The following is a 22972-nucleotide window of genomic DNA, read 5'->3' as shown; positions in this document are numbered from 1 at the left end:
AGAAAAAAGTTTATTATATTTTTCATTGACTTCTAATAGGATGTTCAGCTGTTGTTCCTGGCCAAATAATGAAAATGTCGTCTACATCAGAGCTTCCCAAACTGTGAGCCGCAGCCCCCTTGGAGGCCGTAGGTTTTTTTGAGGGGGGCCGTGAAATAATTAAAACAAATTTAAAATGTTTTAAGACTAAGTAGATTTTTTTATTTTAAAAGAAACGTATTTAACTTTTATTATTTATTATTTCTTTTTTCTATTTTTTATATTTTCATGGAAAAATTCACACATTGGTGTTGGTTTACAAACTTTGCTTCCAGCGTATTTCAGCACTTAATGAATATTAGTAAATATTGCTTATTCATATGTTTAATTTCAAAGCAGTGGTTAATTGTATTTACTTCGAATGCTCTCCAGGGAAGCTCCAAATCTTCCTGTCCCTTTCATCACGCGTTTGTAATCAGGGACTGTTGATATTGAATTTATATACATATCAAAACTCGTTTTATATTATCACTGTCATCCGAGCTAGTTTTCTGTTGCCAATAAAAGTTTCGCATATACTTCACACATGAAGAAAAAAAAAACTTAAACAAGTTCATGTGGGGAGATAGTAACTCGCTTGCAGTGGTAAACAACACGCCCTCCTGCAGAGGAAATAAAAACAAGTACTTTTATTATGCCAGTGAATAAGGTATGAGGAGTCTGTGTAATATATTTCTCAACAAATAGTGCAATTAGAGACAACTGGGATAAAAACACTAATTAATGAATCACATGTCCCCTCATACAGAAACTATTCTGTATATATAGACTGAAACAAAACCATATGTTGCATGAGCAAACACAGTATCTAACTAAAAACTATTGTTATTAATTAGATGTGTGTGTGAGTTCGATTTCCCAAGGCAGCAATAAAATTCAACCGAACGTGTTAAAATTCGTAAAAGTGCTAAAACTAAGTAATATATATATATAATGAATGTTATGGCAGTTTCACATATGGAATTTGGTTGAAGAGAGTTAGCATTTCAACTCAATTGTCAGCTATGCTTTTATCTTTCAGTTACGCGATCTTTTGTTAATACTGCACCAATCATATGCACGTTTTAATAACCTGTCTTTGCTGTCTGTTTCGAGTTAGGCTTAATTACCGTAAAGGGAGAAAAGTCACAAAAGAGAAAAATGTTCCTGGTCCGGGGATTCCCTTATTCGTGTGATATTCACTAATTTCATGTTATCAGTCTGTGGTGTGCCAGTATCGGTAAGTGGTGATATTATTTGATCTATTCTACGTTAAAAAATTTAACCCTGAGATGGATAAGTGGCTGATAAAAAATTAAAAAAAAAAAATCCCGTTAACAATCAGAAACAGACTAAAAAAAAAATAATAAAAAAAGGACGGTATTTCATATTTTATCAGAACAGCCCGCATCGTCTTCAGAACCAAACGGTAAGAGGCAAAAAATGTAATATATGCATTTGATTTTTGCAATATTCGCTGTGTATGTTTTGTATTGAATATAAATACAATAAATATTATAATATTATATATCTCTATTACGATTTTTTTTCGAGGGGGGGGGGGGCATGAAATATTTTAATTTTTGCAATGGGGGCCCTGACATCTAGAAGTTTGGGAAGCACTGGTCTACATAGCGTAGCCAAATTTTTGTTTTTTTACGATACTTGATTAAAGCATTATTTTCAAAATGTTCCTTAAATAGGTTAGCTAAAGCTGGAGAGAGGGAAGAGCCCATAGCCAATCCTTCTTTTTGTTCCCAAAATTTGTCATGGTACATGAAAAAAGTATTATTTATACAATGTTTATAAAGATCTACGATGTCCGGAGGAAAGAGGTCTTCAAGGAGATTCACAGTTTCGTTTCTCGGAACATTTGTAAATAGGCTGATAACGTCCAAACTTGCTAAGATGTCTAAAGGTCCAATGTAAATATCTTTTACCTTCTCAATAAAATGTGTACTGTTCTTGATGAAAGAAGATTTTTTTCAGATTAAAATTTTCATTTGATGATAAATAGTTGAGAAATCATGGGAATATAATAAGGATCTATACTTAATTTTTGTAGATCTGGAAAAAGCATGTGACGAGATACCTAGAGAAAAACTTTTCAAAACATTACAGTTATATGTGATAAATGGAATATTATACAGAGCAATACATATTTAAGTCAGCAGTTAGAATTAAAGGAAATACAGGAAGATGGCTTGATGTAAAATCAGGGATAAGACAAGAGGAAGATGGCTTGATGTAAAATCAGGGATAAGACAAGGAGGCACATTATCTCCACACTTTCATCATCTTTATGGATTGCATTATGAAAGAAGGTGACATTAAACCTGATATTAGAATAGCAGATATCAAACATAGCTGTTTGCTTTATGCAGATGATGTACTCCTATACACATAAAGTTCATGTTTCCAGAATTTTCTAACTAAATTTCATAACTGCTGTAACAAATTTGGTATGAAAATCAGCAATAAAGAAACCAAAATTATGTAAATAAGCAGTAACTGAAAAATTCAGCTGCATTCTTAGTGGAGAAAACCTATAGACCAAGTAAAATATTTCAGCTCTTTAGGCACAGTTTTTAGTGGAGATGGCAAATTAAATTTAGAAATAGATGCACAGTAAGCAAAGCCAGTTGAATAAATTTATATGGAATAAGAGAGAGAGAGAGAAATTAGCCAAAACTCAAAATTAGCAGCATGCAAGACAGTGTTAAAACCAGTTTTAAGTTATGGATCTGAGAGTTGGGTTAGAAATAAGGCACTTGATCAGAGATTAGAGACCACAGATTTGAGACTTCTGAGAAAGATTAGGGGAGTGAAAAGATGGCATCGATAACAGAATCAGATTAAAAATGGAGATATTAAAAAGGAACTTGACATTATTGGCATTCAAGAATGTGTGAGCAGAGCTAATTTAAGATGATGTGATTACTTAAATAGAATGGCAGAGGAAAGGTTACCAGGTGTTTGCTGCCAAGATGGTAGGAAAGAGACCCAGATGAAGGCCAAGGTGTAGGTGGGTTGATGCAGTCAAAGTGCCTTAGAAGAACGAAATGTTAGATATGACAATATTGGAGTTCTAAAGGTAATAAATTAATTTAGTGGAAAATTGTATAGGAGATTTATAATAATTTAAACTGACTCGTGTAGTCTAAACATGATTGAGGGTACAAATCAGGAAATTTTGATTAAGATGATCCATCCACAGAACTTGAAGGGAGGGTCGGGTATGTTGCTATATATTAAAACAGAGCTTTTATACTAAGAATGGTTAATGTGTCTGAATGCCCTTCCTCTTGATGTCTTTCTCTTATCTGCTATTTCTTCTTTATATAGTTTTGTTGATTTTTACATCTTGTATTCTGTTGAAATGTAACCATACCAGCTTAGGATTATCTCTGCTTATGCTTTCTTAAATATTAATGTGGTAGGGAAAATAAGTCCTGAGGAACTCCTGCATTGATGGTGAAGCTCAAATAGAGGGATATGGTCATCCACCATGATATGAAGCTATTGACCAGAGAGAAATTATGATACCCAATTGCAAGGAAGCTTTTTTTGTGAATGAGGATTTTCTTATTTCTCATGGCTTCTATTTCTTTGTATACACATCTTTATGTTGATGCATTGTATTAGTAATAAATAATCTATGTCCTGAATAGAAATTCAGCAGTTATCATTATTAGCTTTGATCTTTTCTTCATATTTTCAGGAAACATTTTTATATTTATGGTATTCATCTCCTACTCTGCTGTTTATATCTCTGAAAAGAGATATAAACAGCTCGGCTAGCCTGGCTGGCCAAGTGGTTAGCGTATCCGCTCTCCAGCCAAGAGGCTGTGGGTTCGAATCCTGCCGTAGGCATGGATGTTTGTGATTGTCTGTGGAAATACTAGTGGTGGTGGTTGTCATTAGATGCTGTTTGTGTAGTTGCGGTCAGTTGGTGGAGATATAGTTGTAGAGCAGGTGACTTCCCTCGATGAGTCTAATAATATCTGCAAGAACCAACTTTTACCTTTTCTTTTTCAGCTGCCCTCCAGTCATTCAAAAAAATTCCTTCACTACTTCTTAGCACTTAATTTTGTGCCTCCATCCTCATTGGCTAATTCCCTTGTTTTGATTCACTTTTTGCCTGTCATTCAAGAAGAATATTTTCATGTTTAGTGTTAGCTGTGCTTTCTCTTTCTTGATCATTATTCTCTGAATATAACATCTTGCATTTCTTGTTCATTTAGAAGTTACATTTAATGCAAATCCTGCCTATGAAAGGTTGTTAACCTGTTACACATTACTATCTGGGTGATGTAAGTAATAGATAATTAGAAAACTTCCTTTCAAGAGCAAACATTTGTTTTCAAGCTTCTTCAGGCTTCTACTAAGCATGATAGTGGTCTCACACTGGATGTTGAAATTCATTTACCCATGAAATACATATATAAACATCCCTCTCCACAGTGGGATTAAACCTACAGCCTGTTTGCTAAAGAGAGAGGGGATATACTCCCAATCTGCTATCCAGATTGGCATATAGCTGTGTTTTAATATAAAAATTAAGAATATGACATCTCAGCAAACGACTTCAAATCTAGGACAAAATTTTGAAGTGCATGATTTAAATAGTATCACCCTGAAGACCACCTTAATTCATTTTCTGAGTAAACACATCATCTCATGGTTTGTTAATTGCACATGTGCACACACACAATTAACAAACATAATATGCTAACCTCATAGTAGCTTTAATTGCTTCTACTATAATTTCATTCAGACCAAAAGATTTTAGTACATCACTGAAATTAAAATCTTTGGTTTCAGATTTCCTTGTTATTTTATTTATAATACAGTAAAACTTGTTCAAAGTGGAATCGCAAGGGACTAAATATATTTTCCACATTGGTCAAGTTCCGCATTATACATAATTGCAAATAAAATTTTAAATCCATTAAAATCATATTACATGGTACATACCTGTTTATGAGTGAAAATCGGCAGTGCTGGCTCTTGTAAGTAGGTGATACTCGTAGACCTATGTTATTAAAATAATAGTAATAATAATGATAACGCATTATTAAAGTATTAATGCTCTATGACACTGCACATCACACGTTTCCAATATACAACTCATTGAGATTTCTTCCACAGATTCAACAAAGAAACTTGTTTCCACTTTTTTGTGATCATGTCTTTTTGAATTCAGTTCTTAACTGTATATGTACAATAGTTCAAGAAGGCTGGAAGAGTTTCAATCAATTGCAAACTGCATTACTTCACTGAGCAATGAAAGGCCTGTTCATGTGTATGAATTTTCATTGAAATATTCTGTTCACTGGCTGCTGCTTCTCCTCTTTCCTCTTCCTCCTCATCCTCCACATTTTTGTTTGTGTATTTCTTACCGCTAGTAGAGCAGATTCAAAGCTGTAATGTGTGGCTAGATGTCATCACTCCGAACAAAGTTCTCTGTATCACATCTCAGCAGAGATTGGATATTGCAGAAATGTTTTCACTTGCTCCTCTAAATTATCTGCCACATCACTTTCCCCAAACCCAGCTTCAGCAAAACACTTTTTTACTGTTTCTGCTTTAATTTTCTTCGCTGCCAACCCGATCCAATTCACAGCATCCAGAACCAATATAGATCTTGCTAATGCGTAAGGGCTATGGGCTCCTTCTACATTCGAAATCGAAGATTGCATCAGAAATCGTCTGTAATGCAATTTGAATGTGTAAATAACACCCATATCCATACACTTGTTGCATTTTTTGGGAACCAGGCGATTTTCACATTTGAAAGTGTTACCTTTGGGTGGCAAGTAGCATTGTCAAGAAAAAGGATGACATTTCTATTTTCCTTCTTCATTTTTTGGATATGGGTTCGAGGTTATATCATAGTGTGTAGTGCTCATGCAAGCTCCTGATAAGATAAGTATTATTTTCGGTTATCGTTGATAAATTTCCTTAATATTGCGTAGTTTTGTTTGTTTTGCCTATTTTAGTGCGTCTGTTTGTGTGTTTATGCTATGTTATAACTTATAATTTGATAAAATATGTTACAAATAAGTATGGCTCCAGTACGAAGGAAAATGGCAGCCAGTAATGATGGTTCGCCATCTTTATCAAAGAACGGTAGTATAAAAGAGATGAGTCAGTGTACTAGCTGTGAAATGTACACTTTGCAGAGTGTGGTTAGATGATAATAAAGGAGTGAATGTGTGTAGAAAATGTAGGGAGAATGAGGAATTGAAGTGTATTTCGGATCGTGAGTGATATTTTTGTCAAACTTCAGAATGAAGAAAATAGGGATATGACAAGAAACTGCAAGGTTATACATGAGAATTGTGAGAGTGTGAATGTAGAAAGTGTGAATGATAGTATTAATGGTTTTACAGAGAATAAAAAAGATGAGATAGATGCATTGAGTGAGATCGCGTTGTTGAATGGTGCAATACAAAGGGCAAAACAGCAGTTAGAGCGTATGAACAAAAGTAGATTGAATGAACCAGCCAATAATAAAAAGTATGACAGGAAAAATAGACGTATGAATGTGAACATGAACAAAATGAAGGATAGAGTGCTGTATGGAGACTCGTTAGTACGAGGTGTGTTAGTAGAGGATTTGACAAAATCGTACCAACCTGATGCGACCATAAAGGATGTAACTGAGTCTATTAGAGAGCAAAAGGAAAGGGTGAAAGAAATGATTGTTGTGGCAAGTACGAATCATTTGAAAGGAGATAAAATGGAAATGATAGAAGACCTGAATGAATTGTTTGAGGTAGCAAAAGAAAAGAGTGCGAGAGTTAGAATGATTAGTCTTTTGCCACGGTATGACAGTGAAATGTTTAAAAGGAGGGCAATAATTGCGAATGACTTTATGCGTGGGTTATATATGACGAGTGGTGTGGAATTTGTGGACATGTGGAGTGAGTTCGATGGGCGAAAGGATCTATATACGATGGATGGCTTGCATTTGAATGGATATGGTGTAAGGAGATTTGAAAAAGTGTTGCTGAATGTAGTGGATGTGCAAAATCAGGGAAACTAGATTTATTAAGGCGGGTGGGGGGTAGATATACAGTCCTTGGGGAGGCAGTTGAATGTATGAATGAGTATAATATGCCCGAGCGAATAAGGACAACAAATCAGAATGGGATAGTTAATATAAGGCATCAAAGTAGGGTTGGGGCTAATGGGGTGGTCTTAAATTCATGTACACTAATGCTAGGAGTATTAGGAACAAGAAGGAAGAGTTTTTGGCCTTGGTTGGCACTTCCAGACCACAGGTTATTGGCATTAGTGAAACATGGCTGACTGTAGATGATATAGCTAGTGAGATTGAATGTGATGGGTATAGTGTATTCAGGAATGACAGGGAGAATAAAATGAGGGGAGGAGTATTGTTGATGATAGCTGATGAGCTACAGCCAAGGAGAATAGAAGTTGAATTGCAGGATAGAGAAAAGAACACATTTGAGTCCATTTGGTATGAGAGTGTGGCTAGCATAACTAAATATACAATTGGGTGCTGCTATAGAGCAGGTGATGGAAAAGATGGTGGTGACAGTATGCACAAGCAAATAGAAGAAATGAGTGGAAGGAGAGTGATTATTATGGGAGATTTCAACTATGGTCGCATTGATTGGAGTGAGGAGAGGACACACGGAAGGAATTGGATTTTATGCGGTTATTAAGGGATAACTATCTGCGACAGCATGTAATGGAAAATACTAGGGGTCTGAGAGTGCTTGACCTAGTAATTACATCTGAGGATTTGGCTGTAACAAATATGATCACATTGCCACCAATCGGTGAGAGTGATCATAGGGTCTTGACTTGGGAGGTGGCTAAAGGTGTAGAATTTTCAATTCAGACAGGGTACATGTGGAATTATCGGGCTGGAAAGTATGGCAAGCTTAGGAGTTTGATTGGTTCAGTGCCATGGCATGTACAACTGCAAGGACTAGAGGTTGATAGTGCATGGGAGGTAGTTAAGAAGTGCTTGCATGAAGCAATGGCTGACTGTATACCTAGTCTGAATAATAAATCAAGTAGGGGTTAAATGGATGAATAACACCATTAAGCTTGAGCTGCAAAAAAAAAAAAAAGAAACAACTATGGAGGGAATTTAAGGAGAAAGGTGACCGGCAGGCACATGAACGGTATAAGGCGCAGGTCAGAAGGGTGACGGGTGTGGTAAGAAAAGCAAAAAAGGATTACGGAAGAACATTGGCCAAAGAGAATCCTAAACAGTTTTTTAGATATGTAGCAAGTAAAAGGAAAAATGTACATGGCAGAATGATTTTAAAGAATGCTGATGGTAGGGAGGTAACTGAATCAGTTGATATAGTTGAGTTACTGGGTGAGCACTTTGCAAGAATATATCATCCAGGTGGTGACATTGCAGAAACGAATAAACCAGTAGATTATACGGGAATTGTGGTGAATGAAGTGGAGGTGAGTAGTCTATTGCATAACCTCAATGTCAATACATCTGTGGAATTGGATGGTATACCAGCTCATGTTGTACGAGAAGCAGCTAAAGAATTGTCAGTACCCTTGACCATTTTGTTTAATTTGAGTCTCGGGTCTGGGTTAGTTCCGAGGGGGTGGAAAGAGGGGGAAATAGTTCCACTGCATAAAGTTCCAAGACTGCTGTTGTAAATTAGCATATCAGGAATCATTGTCAAGGTCTTAGAGAAATTAGTCAAGAAAAGAATACAGGATTGGGTAGATGAAAATGGGATATTGTATGGGGGACAACATGGTTTTGTGAAGGGTAGATCATGCCTCAGTAACTTGCTCACGTTTTATAACACAGTGATGACTGAACTGGATAGGGGGTAATGGGTTTACAGTGATACTACTGGACCTTGCCAAGGCCTTTGATAGGATACCACATGGAACCCTAATCAGTAAACTGGAGCAGATGGGGATAGATATAGGGTTGGTGAGATGGATAGGAGGGTGGTTGAAGGAGAGATATCAGAGAGTGGTTTATTCAGGAGCAGAGTCTAAAAGACGGCTTGTGACTAGTGGAGTGCCGCAGGGCTCTTTTTTTCTTGGACCACTGCTTTTCAATTTGTTCATCAATGATATAGGAAAGGATTTGAGAGGAAGTGTTCACTTGTTTGCTGATGTTGCAAAGTTGAGTAGAGCAATTGTGAGTGCACAGGATGTCAAAATTTTACAGGATGATTTCGATAGTTTGGAGGACTGGGCTAGGAAAAATGGATGTCAATTTAATGTGGCAATGTGTAAGGTTATGCACTTTGGGGTGAAAAGAATAGCAGCAGTATATCACATTGGTGGAACCATACTCCAGGAGATTGATGAGGCTAGGGATTTGGGAGTGTTGGTGGATAGCGAATTGAAGTTTAGGGGGCACATTGCAAAAGTGACTAAAATAGCTCACCAAATCACTTGTCTTCTGAAAAATACTTTAACATGCAGAGACAAACAAGTTGTTCCTCTCTATCAAGCCTTGATAAGACCCCATCTGGACTACTGTGCCCAGTAATGGGCACCAGGGTTTCTTTGTGATGGGGAGGAAGTGGAGAGGGTCCAGAGACGAGTGACCAAGTTGATAGCAGGTCTGTGGAATGAACCTTATGAGAATAGGTTGAAGATTTGTGGGTTGCAGAAATTGGATGATAGGTGAAGGAGGGGTGATATGATTGAGACATTCAAATTACTGAAGGGTTTCTTTAAGATTGATCCAGAAGATATTTTTGAAAATATGACTGGTGGTGGGAGGACTAGGGGCCATGCATGGAAGCTGGGCAAGAGCGTGGTTGACAATGGTGTTAGAACTAGGTTTTTTACTTGGAGAGTGGTGAATGAGTGGAATAAGCTTCCAGAGTCTGTTGTGGGTGCTACGACCATGAATGAGTTCAAGGCATGGTATGAGAGATACTGTGTGAATGTCGAATAGTTGTTCTTGACATGATGTTAGGGCCTCCCTCGATGAGTCTGTCGACTCCTTGGAGTTGCCCGGAACAATAATAATAGTAATAATAATTTTTCCATTAAATATGTTTAACCACCTTTCCATTGTAGCTGCAGTCATCCAAGCTTTTTTTATTGTTTCTCCAAATCCCTGGTAAATTATTAATTTTCAGGTTCTTGAAACATCTTGGTTTTGCTGCTTTTCCAATCACGAGAGGCTTTTCCATTTCTCTCACCATATTTCCACAAAATAACACTGTAAGTCTTTCTTTGGACATTTTATCCCCGGTACACTTTTCTCCCTTAACTACGAGTGATTTTGTTGGTAATGCCTGAAAAAACAATCCTGTTTCATCCGCATCGTAAATGTTTTTAGGTTCATATGGTGAAATCAATTCTAGCAGTTTTGGTTTCCTCTCACTCACTACACTTTCATCCACATCTTTAGATTCCCCACAGACCTCGTTTACACACAATATTGTGCCTCTTCTTAAAATTATTCACCCATCCTGCAGATACCTTAAACTGATCATTTCTGAGAGATTTGGCTACTGCGAGAGCTTCATTTTGGACCATTGGACCTGATATGTGAATGTTTTTTGATCTTGCATCCATGAACCACTTCCACACTACCTTGTTGATTTCCTCATTGCCAGTTACCTTTGCCTTCCTCTTCATTTGACCATTTCCTTGCAGCCACTCATTCATTATTTTATCCTTTTGTTTAAGTGTGTTGTATAGTTGTGTTTTGCCACACTTAAACCACATCATTATTTCCTGTACTGAGAGTTTATCCTTTTCGTTAGTTTCATTGACTTTGACTTTTCATTTAGCGACAGTGCCATGTACGATTTAGCTATGATGCAAAAAATGAACTGATTGGTTGAAATTTGGGTTACTAAAATGTTTGCACTCTTACTGGAACTGACCAACATTAATTGCCAAACGAAACAGTAAAAGCAACACAAATGCCAAAATCTAATAAATATAGGTGTATTTTTAAAACACTTTCTGCTTTATACAAGTAAGTTTTAATAAATTCTTCAAATATTGCTTTCTGTTTCTGTGTTGGACAGATTCTGCATTATACAAAATAAATAACACTGTAATGCCTATTCTTCTGGCTGGGACTATAGAATTTGTTCACATTGAGCAAGTTTCCGCCTTATTCATGTTCCGCCTTGGACAAGTTTTACTCTATAATAATAATCGTCCATATGATTTACATTGCTTTCACACACAAGAAGAGTTTTTTTGAAGGGCTGCAGGTCTATGAAAAATCCTGAATTTGCTTGGTTGAACATGCCTATAGGAATATCATAGAAAAGGCAGAAATCAAATGATCCTGTATGTGTGACAGAATGAAATGATTCACAGATGGATCATTAGTCATCTAAATACTACTACCCTCTGGAGAGAATTTAGGATTGTTTGAGGGGTTTCCTGCTCCACTTCAGATATGTGAACAGTATTCCAAAAGAGTATAAATTTTAAATCTTTACAATGTGAGCAATTGCCAAGCCTGATAAGTAGCACTTATTAAAGTGTAATATTTCACAATTTATGAAGACTAAGATGTAGTTTTGTGCCAAAAGCTAATCTGGCAATCGCCCCTTAGCAGCTTATATGTCTGAATCATGTCCCCCCCCCCCCTTCCTTTTATCCACTAGGTTTTGCAATTTGCGTTCTCTCAATCTGTCTTCATATTTCACATTCCAGAGACCAGAAACCAACTTAATCTCCTCAGGATCCTTCCATCATCTGCAAACAACTGTACATTACCATTTAAGCATCATTTATTACTATTATTTTAATTTAATACAATGTTGAACTTCTGAGAGAAAAGCAACTATTTTTAGTTGTATTGAAACTAAGGATTTGTCTTTCAAAGTAATTATTTAATACATCTAGGAGATTCTTATTTTCAGCTTTCATGTTACCTTTATCATCTTTGCTTCCTTCTACAGTACTTTTCCCCCTATATTTCTAAGCTTTTTCATTAGTTAGAACATTTTGTCACCATCCTCGTATTTATTTATTTAGCATATGATGATACAATGACTGTCTCTGAGACATGGTTGACAGAGAAATGCGTACTAATGGGAATATAATAGTTTTAACGTTTTTTAAAAAAAAATACAAGGATGAAAAAGTGATGCAGTGTTACTGATCTCAGAAGAGCTGTACTCATGTGAATTTCAAAGAAGTAGTTGAGGTGAGCATGAATTTTAGATATTTAATGGGGTGTTGCTACATGCCAGGAAATGTTCAGGTAACGAGACTGGTGAGCAGCAGGAAAGTGATGATGATAATAAGCAACTTTAACTAAAGCAGGAAATAACAGTGAGTAAGAGATGGAGTTTCTTGAGGTGCTTAGAGATAACCTTATGCAACATATGGAAGTTGAGTATTGGATTTAATAATATCATGTCATGCAATGATAATAAAAATGTCACTGATGTCACACTTGGGAAGAATGATATGTGGTTTTGATGTAGGAAATGGTTAGGTAGGCATAATCTTTACTGAACAAATGATGCATTGAATTATAAGGTAAGAGAGTGTTCAATTAAGTAAACCGATTAGTGACCTGGTGTGGCTTGAAGGAGAGAAGGTTGGAGAGAGAAATCGGAATACCTGGAACTCGTTCCAAAATCAGTTAATTATGACAGTGTCACATTGTAAGGTTAGGAAGATTAGTGAGGTTGCAATTATGCAAGAATTGCTGAGAAAATATTTAGAGATGAGGTGTAAAGAATAGAGTAATCCTCAGTACACATGGAGGACAAAGTACAGGCTAGTAGTGTGACTAGCTTAGTGAGGAAGGAAAAATTAGTATGTGAAAGGAGATTTGCTGAAGCAAAAACCTAAATTCCTGAGACTGCTACAATTACATAACAACTAAGTAAGAAATGATTGAATATGTAGATTTTACTTAACAAGAGATGGACATGGTTATATCCATTAAAGATGTAGTTGAAATTGCCTGTGTTTTTTTACTATATTTTGTGGCTTAGGATTTTAAGTAGTGTTAAATAACAATGAGAATGAATACAGAAAAATTAGCATTTCAAAAATAGGAAGTGTTTAGAATTTTAACCACTTAACTAATTTTCTGAAAGAAAGCTGATCAAAAATACCTAATTTTTGTATTATTATTATGCTTTAATGATGCATATTTAGAAAAAGAAAACATTCCCATTAGCAAGTTCTATTATTATTTTTTTTTATGCATTTATAAATGAATAATTTTTCTAACTGATTTATCTCAGGAGTACAAAAATAAGGCTTCTGATTCCATGTTGACCTGAAAATAGTACTAATGCTAATATATTAATTTGTTAGTAATTTTCTTCTTAAAAATATAGACAGATGCTTACCATCTAATTATTGTATTATTCTGCACTTTTGTCCTTTTATAAACAGTGAAACACAATAGCCAGTTTTTTACTATTTGGATGACTATATTTACTCATCACTAGTATCCTTTCTGTTGCTCTTATTCACAAAGAATGACATATTTTCTAGAGATCCATAACTCGGATAGAGGCTAAGAGTTTGCAAAAGAGTGGAGAATCAAGGCTTTCATTCTTGTAAAGATTATTTCAGTCGTTTGGTTGGAATTACAGTTTAGATATGAATCACCTTCTTGTCTGTCATCCCTCTTGACAATAATCAGTAGTCACTGCACATGAATACTTCAGTTTTCAGTCCATAACAGTGGTTTCTGAACTGCCCTTCTCTTTTGTCATACACTTTTCATTGTACTGTCTTTAACAAAGCTACCCCCAGACTTAACTTTCCTCAGCATCTCTTAGGCATAGCCTTCTTCTTAGTTGTATTGTCTCTTTCACAGTACTACTGACCTTGCTACTACACAACTCATAAATATGGCTCTCTAACTATACAAGGGTCCATGACTTACAAGTGAGAAAGTCTTCAGTATCTTGCATTGTCACTTTGTATTCTCTCTTCTCCCCTTTTTTTGAAATAGAGTACTGGTAATCTTAATGGGCTTACGCAGTTCATCGAGCCCGCCAGGAGAAACCTTACTAATTTCCTTCACCAGTGGCATAGGTATCACTGATAAATGTCTTCTGTGTCTAGTAAGAAATTCCCTCAACAAGGGACAATGGTATTTATCCTACGATCTCTGCAGCCACCACATTTTGCATCTTGTAGGCCTTGAAATGAAATGATTTGGGTCTACCGACAGTCTCACCAAGGGGCTGGCAGAGACCCCTTCTTGCTCCTTCAAAACTGATTTGTCAATACATCCCTCGTATGATTGGACCTTTTGTACTAAGGAGATCGTTTCTAAATGCCTATTAGTTAGCTCATCCCTCGTCTCCTGTTCTTTTCCTGACGACGGATTCACCCCTGATGATCTGATATTATTGTTTTCAGTCCCATAGAGGAGTGATTTCGTTCTGGTGACTTCAGAAGCTCAGATCTTCCACTGGAGTTGGAATTGCTTTTGCATTCTGAGTGGAGGGAAAGGGAGGAAAATTGTGTGCTCAGTCCTTCCAGTAACAATTTTCTCAGAGAATTTGCATGAGACATTTCTTCTAACACCCTTTCCTTAGCCAGTCTATATCGTCCATCTAAGTGTTGGCACACTCCTTATATATATCACTGCTCATAACTCATCACATCGTCCTAACCTGAACTGTTGGAAAACTATCCATTCAAGGTGAGACCTTTCCTCCATGGATACTCTCATAGATCGTGTAATGGAGAACAATCTGTTCAGATAATTGGTCACACTTTCCCACACTGTACACATCTGTAAAGTTTTCAGAAGGTTTGGAAGGAACCCTTTTCACGGGAAAATTTGGCAATTAGTACTTCCTTGAATTTTGCATAGTCTACGGTCTCTTTTTGGATGGGGGAAGTTTAGAGGAAATTCTTTGCTTTCCCCACCAGCTTACTACGCAACAAGATTAGGAGTAGGAAATCCATCCACCTGCCTGCTTTCCTCAGTTTCTCGATGTAGCTAAAAAAAAGCTATAACGTCATTTTCCTCTCCAGAGAACTGCGAAAAAACCTGTTGAGGGTTGATGGTCCTGAAAAATTCACCGTCATCCATGCCGGAACTAGACGGCTGATTCATACTTGTATATAAACTTACAAAAATACTATCTTATCTTACACACAATATTGCTAATTTTATTCTTACACCAAAATCGCCTGATTTCAAGCCAAAACCAACTCACCTTGATTCACAAACTTAATTTCTTAGTCATTTAATTTAGCAAATCAACATCATGTCAGTTTCTTCCCTAACTTCTCAATCCCTTAGTTACAGCTATCTATCAATGTTCCCAACCTTTCTGTGGCCTCACTCTTAATCGAACTCATATGCAAATCTTTCAGACAAAGAGATTGCCCCAAGGTAGAGCCAAATTCACCCTGGCTGAAAATCTGAAGTCAACTCCTCTTCGGAATAAAGGAAATTTATTTGTTTAGCTGCGCCATATTAATTCCTATACAATAAAATTAATATTGTCAGAGAGTCAGCCCACAGACTATTTCACGATTTAACAATCTAATACAAACAAACCCTTACGATACTTATTTTTATATTGCAGTTGTAACCAGTTCCTGCACTTTAAGTTATACAGGTTCTATTTATAGCAAGTGGTGTATTGGCTCGAAAGATCAGACACGTATTTTGGGTAAAGAAAACATGAAAGTTTATTCATTCTAAATAATGGTACATATTAATCAAAAAACTAATTTAAATGAAATGTCTAAGTAATGCTACACTAACAGACAATATCTATAATACAATCGGCATTTCACATTAAAGGACATTAGCAAAGCCAAACTGTCTTAATCCTGCTCAGTTGTTACAGTCACGTATATGAGTATCTTACTCTCTCCTCAAATATTGATATATAACACATCATACTATCTAATGACAATGCTTAAAACAATACACTTCTAGAGCTATAAAGTTCCTTGCTAAGGAATTAGGTACTTAGAGTCCTAAATTCTATCAACATGTCCGATCACAAGAAAATTAACACTTTCACTCACCCTGGCCTTAAAATACAATACAATGGACATAAAAACTCTACATTACCGACGAGTTCAATCTTTCAGGAGACACTTCTCATCTGATCTTCATGCAGGCATATTTCAGGTGGTTACCTCGTTCTGGGATCTGTTGTTCCCCATCTCGACCTTCCAGTGATTTCGGTCATGAATCACTTCTTTGCCTCATACTCGAAATTCCTCTAGCGGAAAGGCATGGCTGGAGCTGCACGAAGTTTTGGTGTTCACCGGTTGTCTCGCTGCGTTAATGACCATCGCTTAGTTTACCTCGACTTCGATGCCACGAGAAAAGGACCACAAGAGAGAGAGAGCTTGTGGTGCCAAGTCTTTTATATTTCTCTGCGTCTGCTCTCCCTACTACGTCATCGATTGCAGATGCCACCGAAGCCTTTTGCACACCATACTTTCTCCTCTCTGTTGCCTCTCGAAGTGGGCATCTCGCACTTGCCTCGGACCTCATATAGCTACTGCTTGGGGTCATGTTTATAATCCAATTATACGAGTCTGCACTTGCTCTGACTTTCCTGTTACAATATTACTTTTACAATACTTGTTTCTTGTCTGTTATTTACAGGACCATTTATAAATTAATACATAGCAAAATTCATAAAGGAACCATTATTACTATATTTACAACTTCGAATTTTACCTATTTACAAGTATTTCTTTTGGGAAACTTTGCATCCCAGTTAAATCCCGAATGAAATGTTTAAGGACAAATTAAGCCTTTCATTCCAGATTTAACAGTGATAATCAGTGGCCTAGTTGGCAAAGGGATGACATTACTACTTTCTCCCCAACTAGCTAAGGAGTCATTTCCCACTGTGGATTGGATGTTCATGAAAAATCTTCAGATGGTATTTTTCATTTGATGGTGGTCAATGTATCACATTGCCTTTTAGAAATTTGAATTGGCTTAAAAAAAAAAAAAAAGCACCATGTTTAGTATATAGGGAACCAGAATTTAATCTCTGGTCTTCCAATGGTGCTAAATATATAATGGGTTTGCAATCGTGTCTGTGAATAGCATTCACATATATTTATTTTTCCCTGGAGATTTTTCAAAACTAATTTCCATTTATTTTTGGCAGTGCTTCTGAATTTATTAATTTTGTGTTTTTATACATTTTGCTCTTTCTATATAGTATTTACCAAGTGATCATGAAAACAATGAAGTCAAAGAAGTTACATCTGAAATGTTGCCTGTTACTGATTACATATTTGCTATTCCAAAAAGTTTCTGTGGGCGCCTAATAGGACGAGGAGGAAAGCATGTCAGCAGTGTAATGTCGGAAACTAGCACAAATATTACTGTTATAAGCCTTCCTTATATGGTTGATAAAGCTTGTATTGTAAGAGGTGAGTGCGTTTTGACTAATTAGTTATATTTTTTTAAAATCCTAAATTAGTATATACTACTTATTTTGATATGAAGTTATTTATTAATATTAGTAGTAGTAGTAGACCTCCATGGAGTCTGACTCATTGTGGGAGGTTCTCCACACTCACAGCTCTATACCATGACTTGAATGCATTCACCATCCTCACATTCACTACACTTCCAGACAATGCATTCTAACCACCCACAACTCTCCATGCCTACTCTTCACTCCCTTGCTCATATCTTCCTTATACAGCTTCCATGGGTAGCCTTTTGTTCTTTCCCTATCTCTGTCCATTCTATGAAAAAACTGATCCACATTAATCTGGTAATAACCCATTACCAATTATATGTCTTGATTATGTCCACCCTTGTCTTTCTACCTGCTAGACTCTGCAATTTGCATTCCCTTAATCTGCCTTCATACACTATATTCCAGAGACTAGAAACTACTCTGAACCCTTTCCAACATCTCTTCATCCTTACGAAAACCTGGTGACCAAATCTGCACTCAGTAATCCATATGCAACCTGATCAAAACCTCATACCTCTGCGTCATTCTCATAATGTACTGTGCTGTCTTCACAATTTTAGAAAAATGTCCCAAAATTTCAGGTCCTTATCCACCAACCCTAGATCCCTCATCTCCTCAAACAACTCTAAGATATCCCTACTAATCTTATCCTTTGCATCCCATCTGTGCTTTCCAAACTTTAAAACCTTACATTTCACTATGTTGAACTGATAGCCTCATTCATTTGTCCATTCGATGTACAATTTACATGGAATGAGCAAATGAATGTGGAGTACAGTGGATGTTGAAAAGTTACAATATCAGTAGTACTCTTCAAAGTTCTTCCCAACTTTGCATCATCTGCAAACAACTGTATATCATCATTCAAGCCGTTCCCAATGTCATTTACATACAAATTAAACAGCAGATTCCAAAACAGTCCTTTTGGGCACACCAGTGGTGACCTTCCTACTATGGGATATTGATACCTCATACACAACTTGCTGATATCTATCACACAATCCAATGCACTAATGTATTGTCCAACCCCATCTATTCCAGTTGAATTAACAGCTTGTTATGTGGCAATCAATCAAAGTCTTTAGCAAAATCTGAATATAACATTGTATATGCTTCCCCTCTATCCAGTGCACCGTCACCTTGTTATAATAATTGTTATAATTGCTAAAACATGACCGTCATTCAGCAAACCCATGCTGTCCATCAAAGAAAATGTTGAATCCTGTTTCTCACTAGCCTCTCTAATTCCTTTACCACACACCAGACAAACAGATTTGTGTGTAATTTGAAACCTTAGTCTTATCACTCCCCTTTATGAAGTGGAACAGTTTTACCCGCTTTCTATTCCTTTGGAACTTGGACATATCTAAGACTTAAGTTAGAGGTAAGTCAAAGTTATTGTTAACTCCTTGGAATATTCCCTTGTGACACTCACAACTTTATTGACATTAAGTTTACTCGTATACCTCCTGCTCACTCACCAACAGTGGCTCATCCTACCTTCCTACTGCTCTCAAGTACTGCATGATGTTCCCAAGGATGAAATACCTTTATCAACTGCTCATTCAACATCTTACTATATCATCCTCAGTGGTTATCATTCTACCATTCTCTCCAACCATTATCATCCTTCCATAATCGTTCTTTCTTCTACTGACCACATATTGAACAAACTCCCAAGGGCTCCTTTTGGTCTCATTCACTAACTGCTGGTTATACTGCACTTTTGCTCCCCTTACCATGTGAGTTACCTCTCTTGCTTGCTCTTTGTGCAACCAACTATTACCACCACTCATCTTATGCTGCCTTCTTCCAAATTGCATGCTTCACCTCTTCATTCATCCATTTCACACTCACGTTATTTGACCTCTTGACCTTTGGAATGCATTCAGACATTGTCTCTGCCAGACAGTTCCTGAACAGGTCCCAAGTAACATTGATCTCCTTTCCTTCCAATTCTTCATTCCATGATATAGCTGTCTCCTGAGCTTGTCATAAACACCAGCCTTATAAAGGGTGTTCCAAAATTCACGCAAGAAGTAATTTTGATAGAAAACACAGGTTTTTAATTAAAAATTGTAATTTCTTATTGATTCATAAAGTATACAGTATAGGGTTATAGGGTTATGCATGGAATAGCATATCGGGTAAATGGTCTCCACGGCTTTGCTGGCACATACGCACTCTTTTGTCGAAATTTTCCATGACCGTTTTGCATAAATGTGGCTGAATTTCATTGATACAGTGCTCAATTTCCTCCTTCAAGGCATGGGTGGTCGTGGGCTTGTTGGCATAAACCTTAGACTTCAAAAAACCCCAAAGAAAAAAGTCCAACGCCGTTAAGTCACATGATCTGGGAGGCCAATTCTGATCACCAAAATGGGAAATTACACGACCAGGAAATGACTTGTGCAGTAATTGAATTGTTTCTCGGGCTGTATGGCATGTGGCGCCATCTTGTTGAAACCACATGTCGTCCACATCCATATCTTGCAATTTAGGCACAAAAAACTGGATTATCATGTCGCGATAGCGAGTTAACTGTTATTGCCTTACCAGCCGCATTTTTGAAGAAGAATGGACCGATGATGCCTCCAGCCCAAAATCCGCACCAAACAGTGACACGTTGTGGATGCATTTGTTTCTCAACAATCACTCGTGGATTTTCTGAACCCCAAATGTGACAATTTTGTCAATTAATGAAGCCATCAAGATAAAAATGAGCCTCATCGCTGAAGATGATTTTGTTCGAAAAATAAGCATCCACTTATTCCATAATCCATTCAATGAACTCTCTTTGCTGTGTGTGGTCAGTAGGCTTCAGTTCTTGAGTCAATTGAACTTTGTAAGATGCAAATCTTTCGTGAAAATACGCTGTAGAGAGCTTTTCAAAATGCCCAATTCAAGACCACGGTGCCGAATTAATGTTCCTGGACTCTCAGCAACACTCTCACGAACTGCTTCGGTGTTTTCTGTTGAACAACTTGTTGAAGGATGGCCAGAGTGTATAAGATCACTAATTGATCCAGTTTCCTTGAATTTTTTAATTAATATTTTCACAGTTGATGAAGTTAAATCACTATTCCGACCATATTTTGTACGAAAATTGCAAACTGTAGCTGCCAAACCTTCATTATTTTTAAAATATTGCTCAACAATGAAAATGCGTTGTTCTTTCGTGTAGCACTCCATTTTTAATAACCCTGAACTGTCAGCTGTCACGCTGTCTTTTTTTTCTCGTTGGCAAAACTTTACCGCACAAATGGCGCTAAATTTAAATCTTGCATGAATTTTGGGACACCCTGTAGTTCCACATATATCCCTTCTCACAGTAGTCCTCATTTGACTGGCTACCACTCAAATAATCTCCTCATGGTCACTCACCAACTGGAGGGAGAACTCAGTACTTCACCTGCAATAACATCATCTGATAAGATAATCAAATTGAAAATCCTTGATTTGTGTGTACCCTCTGTTACCTACTGCCTAAGGTAGTTGTCCCTCAAAAACTTAGTCATTCATTTTGCTCCCAGATGCTGTCTCTTCGTTCCAGTCTGTATTACCATAATTAAAATCACCAATAATGATCATTCTTATTAGTAGTTAACACAATTTATAATCTATCATACATGGTATAAATATATCAAAAAAATAAAACACTCATCATCACACTGTCATCAAAATATCATGGAGGTAGTGTGATTGTTTGGGGAGACATCTCATTAGGTGGATGCACCGACCTGCATGTGCTTCCTAATCGTGAATTCTGCAACTTATACAAGATCCTGGATCCCTATGTTTGTCTGTGTGTGGGGGGGGGGGATAGAGGTGACATTTATCCTACAGAACGATAATGTTTGTCCTCATTAAGCAAAGCTCATGGATCAATAACTTCAAGAAGAGATGTAGATGACCATCCAGGTCTCCTGCTCTTAATGCTATTGAGCATATCTTGGATTCTTTGGGTCAACATGTTGCTGATCTCATTCCCTTCCCAAAACCTTGATGGACTTGGGAGAGCTTTGCAGGAACAATAGTTATTACTAACTGAACTCCAGGATATGATTACAAACAGCATGAAACATTGTTGTGAGTACTGTATTGCTGTGACGGGATGACGACATGCCTTATATGATGCACTTGGATAATCTTATTTTGACCTCTTGTTTTGGATCATAGTCTTCATATTCCTATTTGTTACTGAATTTAAACTATTTCCAATGTTTGTGGCTGTTTCTTTCATATCTCATATCACACGGCTTTTCACTGAGCATAAAAATTTATCATACAATTTTTGAGTTATGCTTTTCTTTGTTCCTTAATTTATGGAAACCAGTGTATTTGCATTGGTCATGACGACTATGAAAGCTCGTGTGTTCATCTGCCACAGAGTTGATATGTTTATTTTGAATCCAGTTAAGTGGGAAAATGATGTATAATAGAATAACTTATAATTTAGCTATTATTTTAATGTGCATTTTCTGTTTATTTAGCATCAGCAAAAAATTAGTAAAATAAAACAGGTTCTCTGCCAGGTTGGCAGGGAAAAGACCCAGGTCAGCGTTAAACACTTGATCGGGACAATATCTACCATCTTCAGTAATTTTGGCTAACTTCTCTTGAAAATGTTTGGCTGCTGCAATCTCTTCTGTAATCTTCACGTTATTAAGTGCATTCCTTTTTAAAAACCCGGTTAACCATCCTTTGCTAGCCGAAAATTCTTTATCAGCCTGGGAAGCGGAAGTAGACGGCTCCAATTGCTTCATCTGTTCGTAAAACCGAATTGTTTTTTGTTTAATTAAATAGCCACTTATAGGAATTCTTCTTTGAGTTAATTCTTCAATCTAATTTACAAGTACTCGTTCCATGTTTTCTAATAAAGTATCTCTTGAGTACAGTGATATTTTGGCACTTAATTTTGTGATAGAAATGACAGATATTCTTATTGCGACATCATTCTTTTTAATTGCTCATATAGTAGATTCGCCTAAATTAAAATGTTTACCAATCACCGTAGATCCCTCTCCTTTTGCTAAGCGATCTAAAATTGTAATTTTCATTTCCAAAGAAATTGTTTTTCTTTGTTGCTTTTTTTTCTCCAGTGGGCCAAATTAAATCTTTAAAATAACAATTAGCAAAATTTATACTTTCGATAATAAAAAGACAAACACTTACTCTTATGCAAAATTAAACTTCACGAACACTCACTGCTTACACATTATCACGTTACGCCAGAATGTGCTGCAACACACTGTTCATTATGTACAACGGCGATGAACGAATTGGTCAACAACGCAATCAAGTGCTTTATAGGTAAAATTTTCCAATTGTCATACAAGCAAAATAGTTACCACTTTAAAAACTACAACAATCATAAAAGAGAAGTTAATTTTCTGCCGTGTAATAATAAACAACTCATCTCACAACATGGATTGATTACCCCAGGATTTCCCCAACTGTGTTCCATGGAAGGTGAATAAGTGTTCCTCGAGAAGACTCCTGGAATTTGTCATTTTAGTATTCTAAGC

The 22972-nt window shown here is 36.6% G+C and overlaps 1 protein-coding gene across 1 annotated transcript in view; it reads left to right on the top strand.

The window, feature by feature from the left end:
* Positions 1 to 22972, top strand: part of LOC150095622 (A-kinase anchor protein 1, mitochondrial-like) — a 103147-nt gene that overhangs the window by 12377 nt on the left and 67798 nt on the right. The window contains exon 3 of the mRNA XM_090410567.1: positions 17175 to 17388. Coding sequence (XP_090266693.1) covers positions 17175 to 17388 — 214 coding nt within the window. The remainder of the gene's footprint in view (positions 1 to 17174; positions 17389 to 22972) is intronic.

The sequence above is a fragment of the Typopeltis vanoorti genome, chromosome 20, assembly GCF_054136105.1.
Source record: "Typopeltis vanoorti isolate ZY-2024b chromosome 20, IOZ_Tvanoo_1.0, whole genome shotgun sequence".
Taxonomy (NCBI): domain Eukaryota; kingdom Metazoa; phylum Arthropoda; class Arachnida; order Uropygi; family Thelyphonidae; genus Typopeltis; species Typopeltis vanoorti.
The sequence above is the reverse complement of the archived record's forward strand: the minus strand, read 5'-3'. Positions and strand labels throughout refer to the sequence as shown.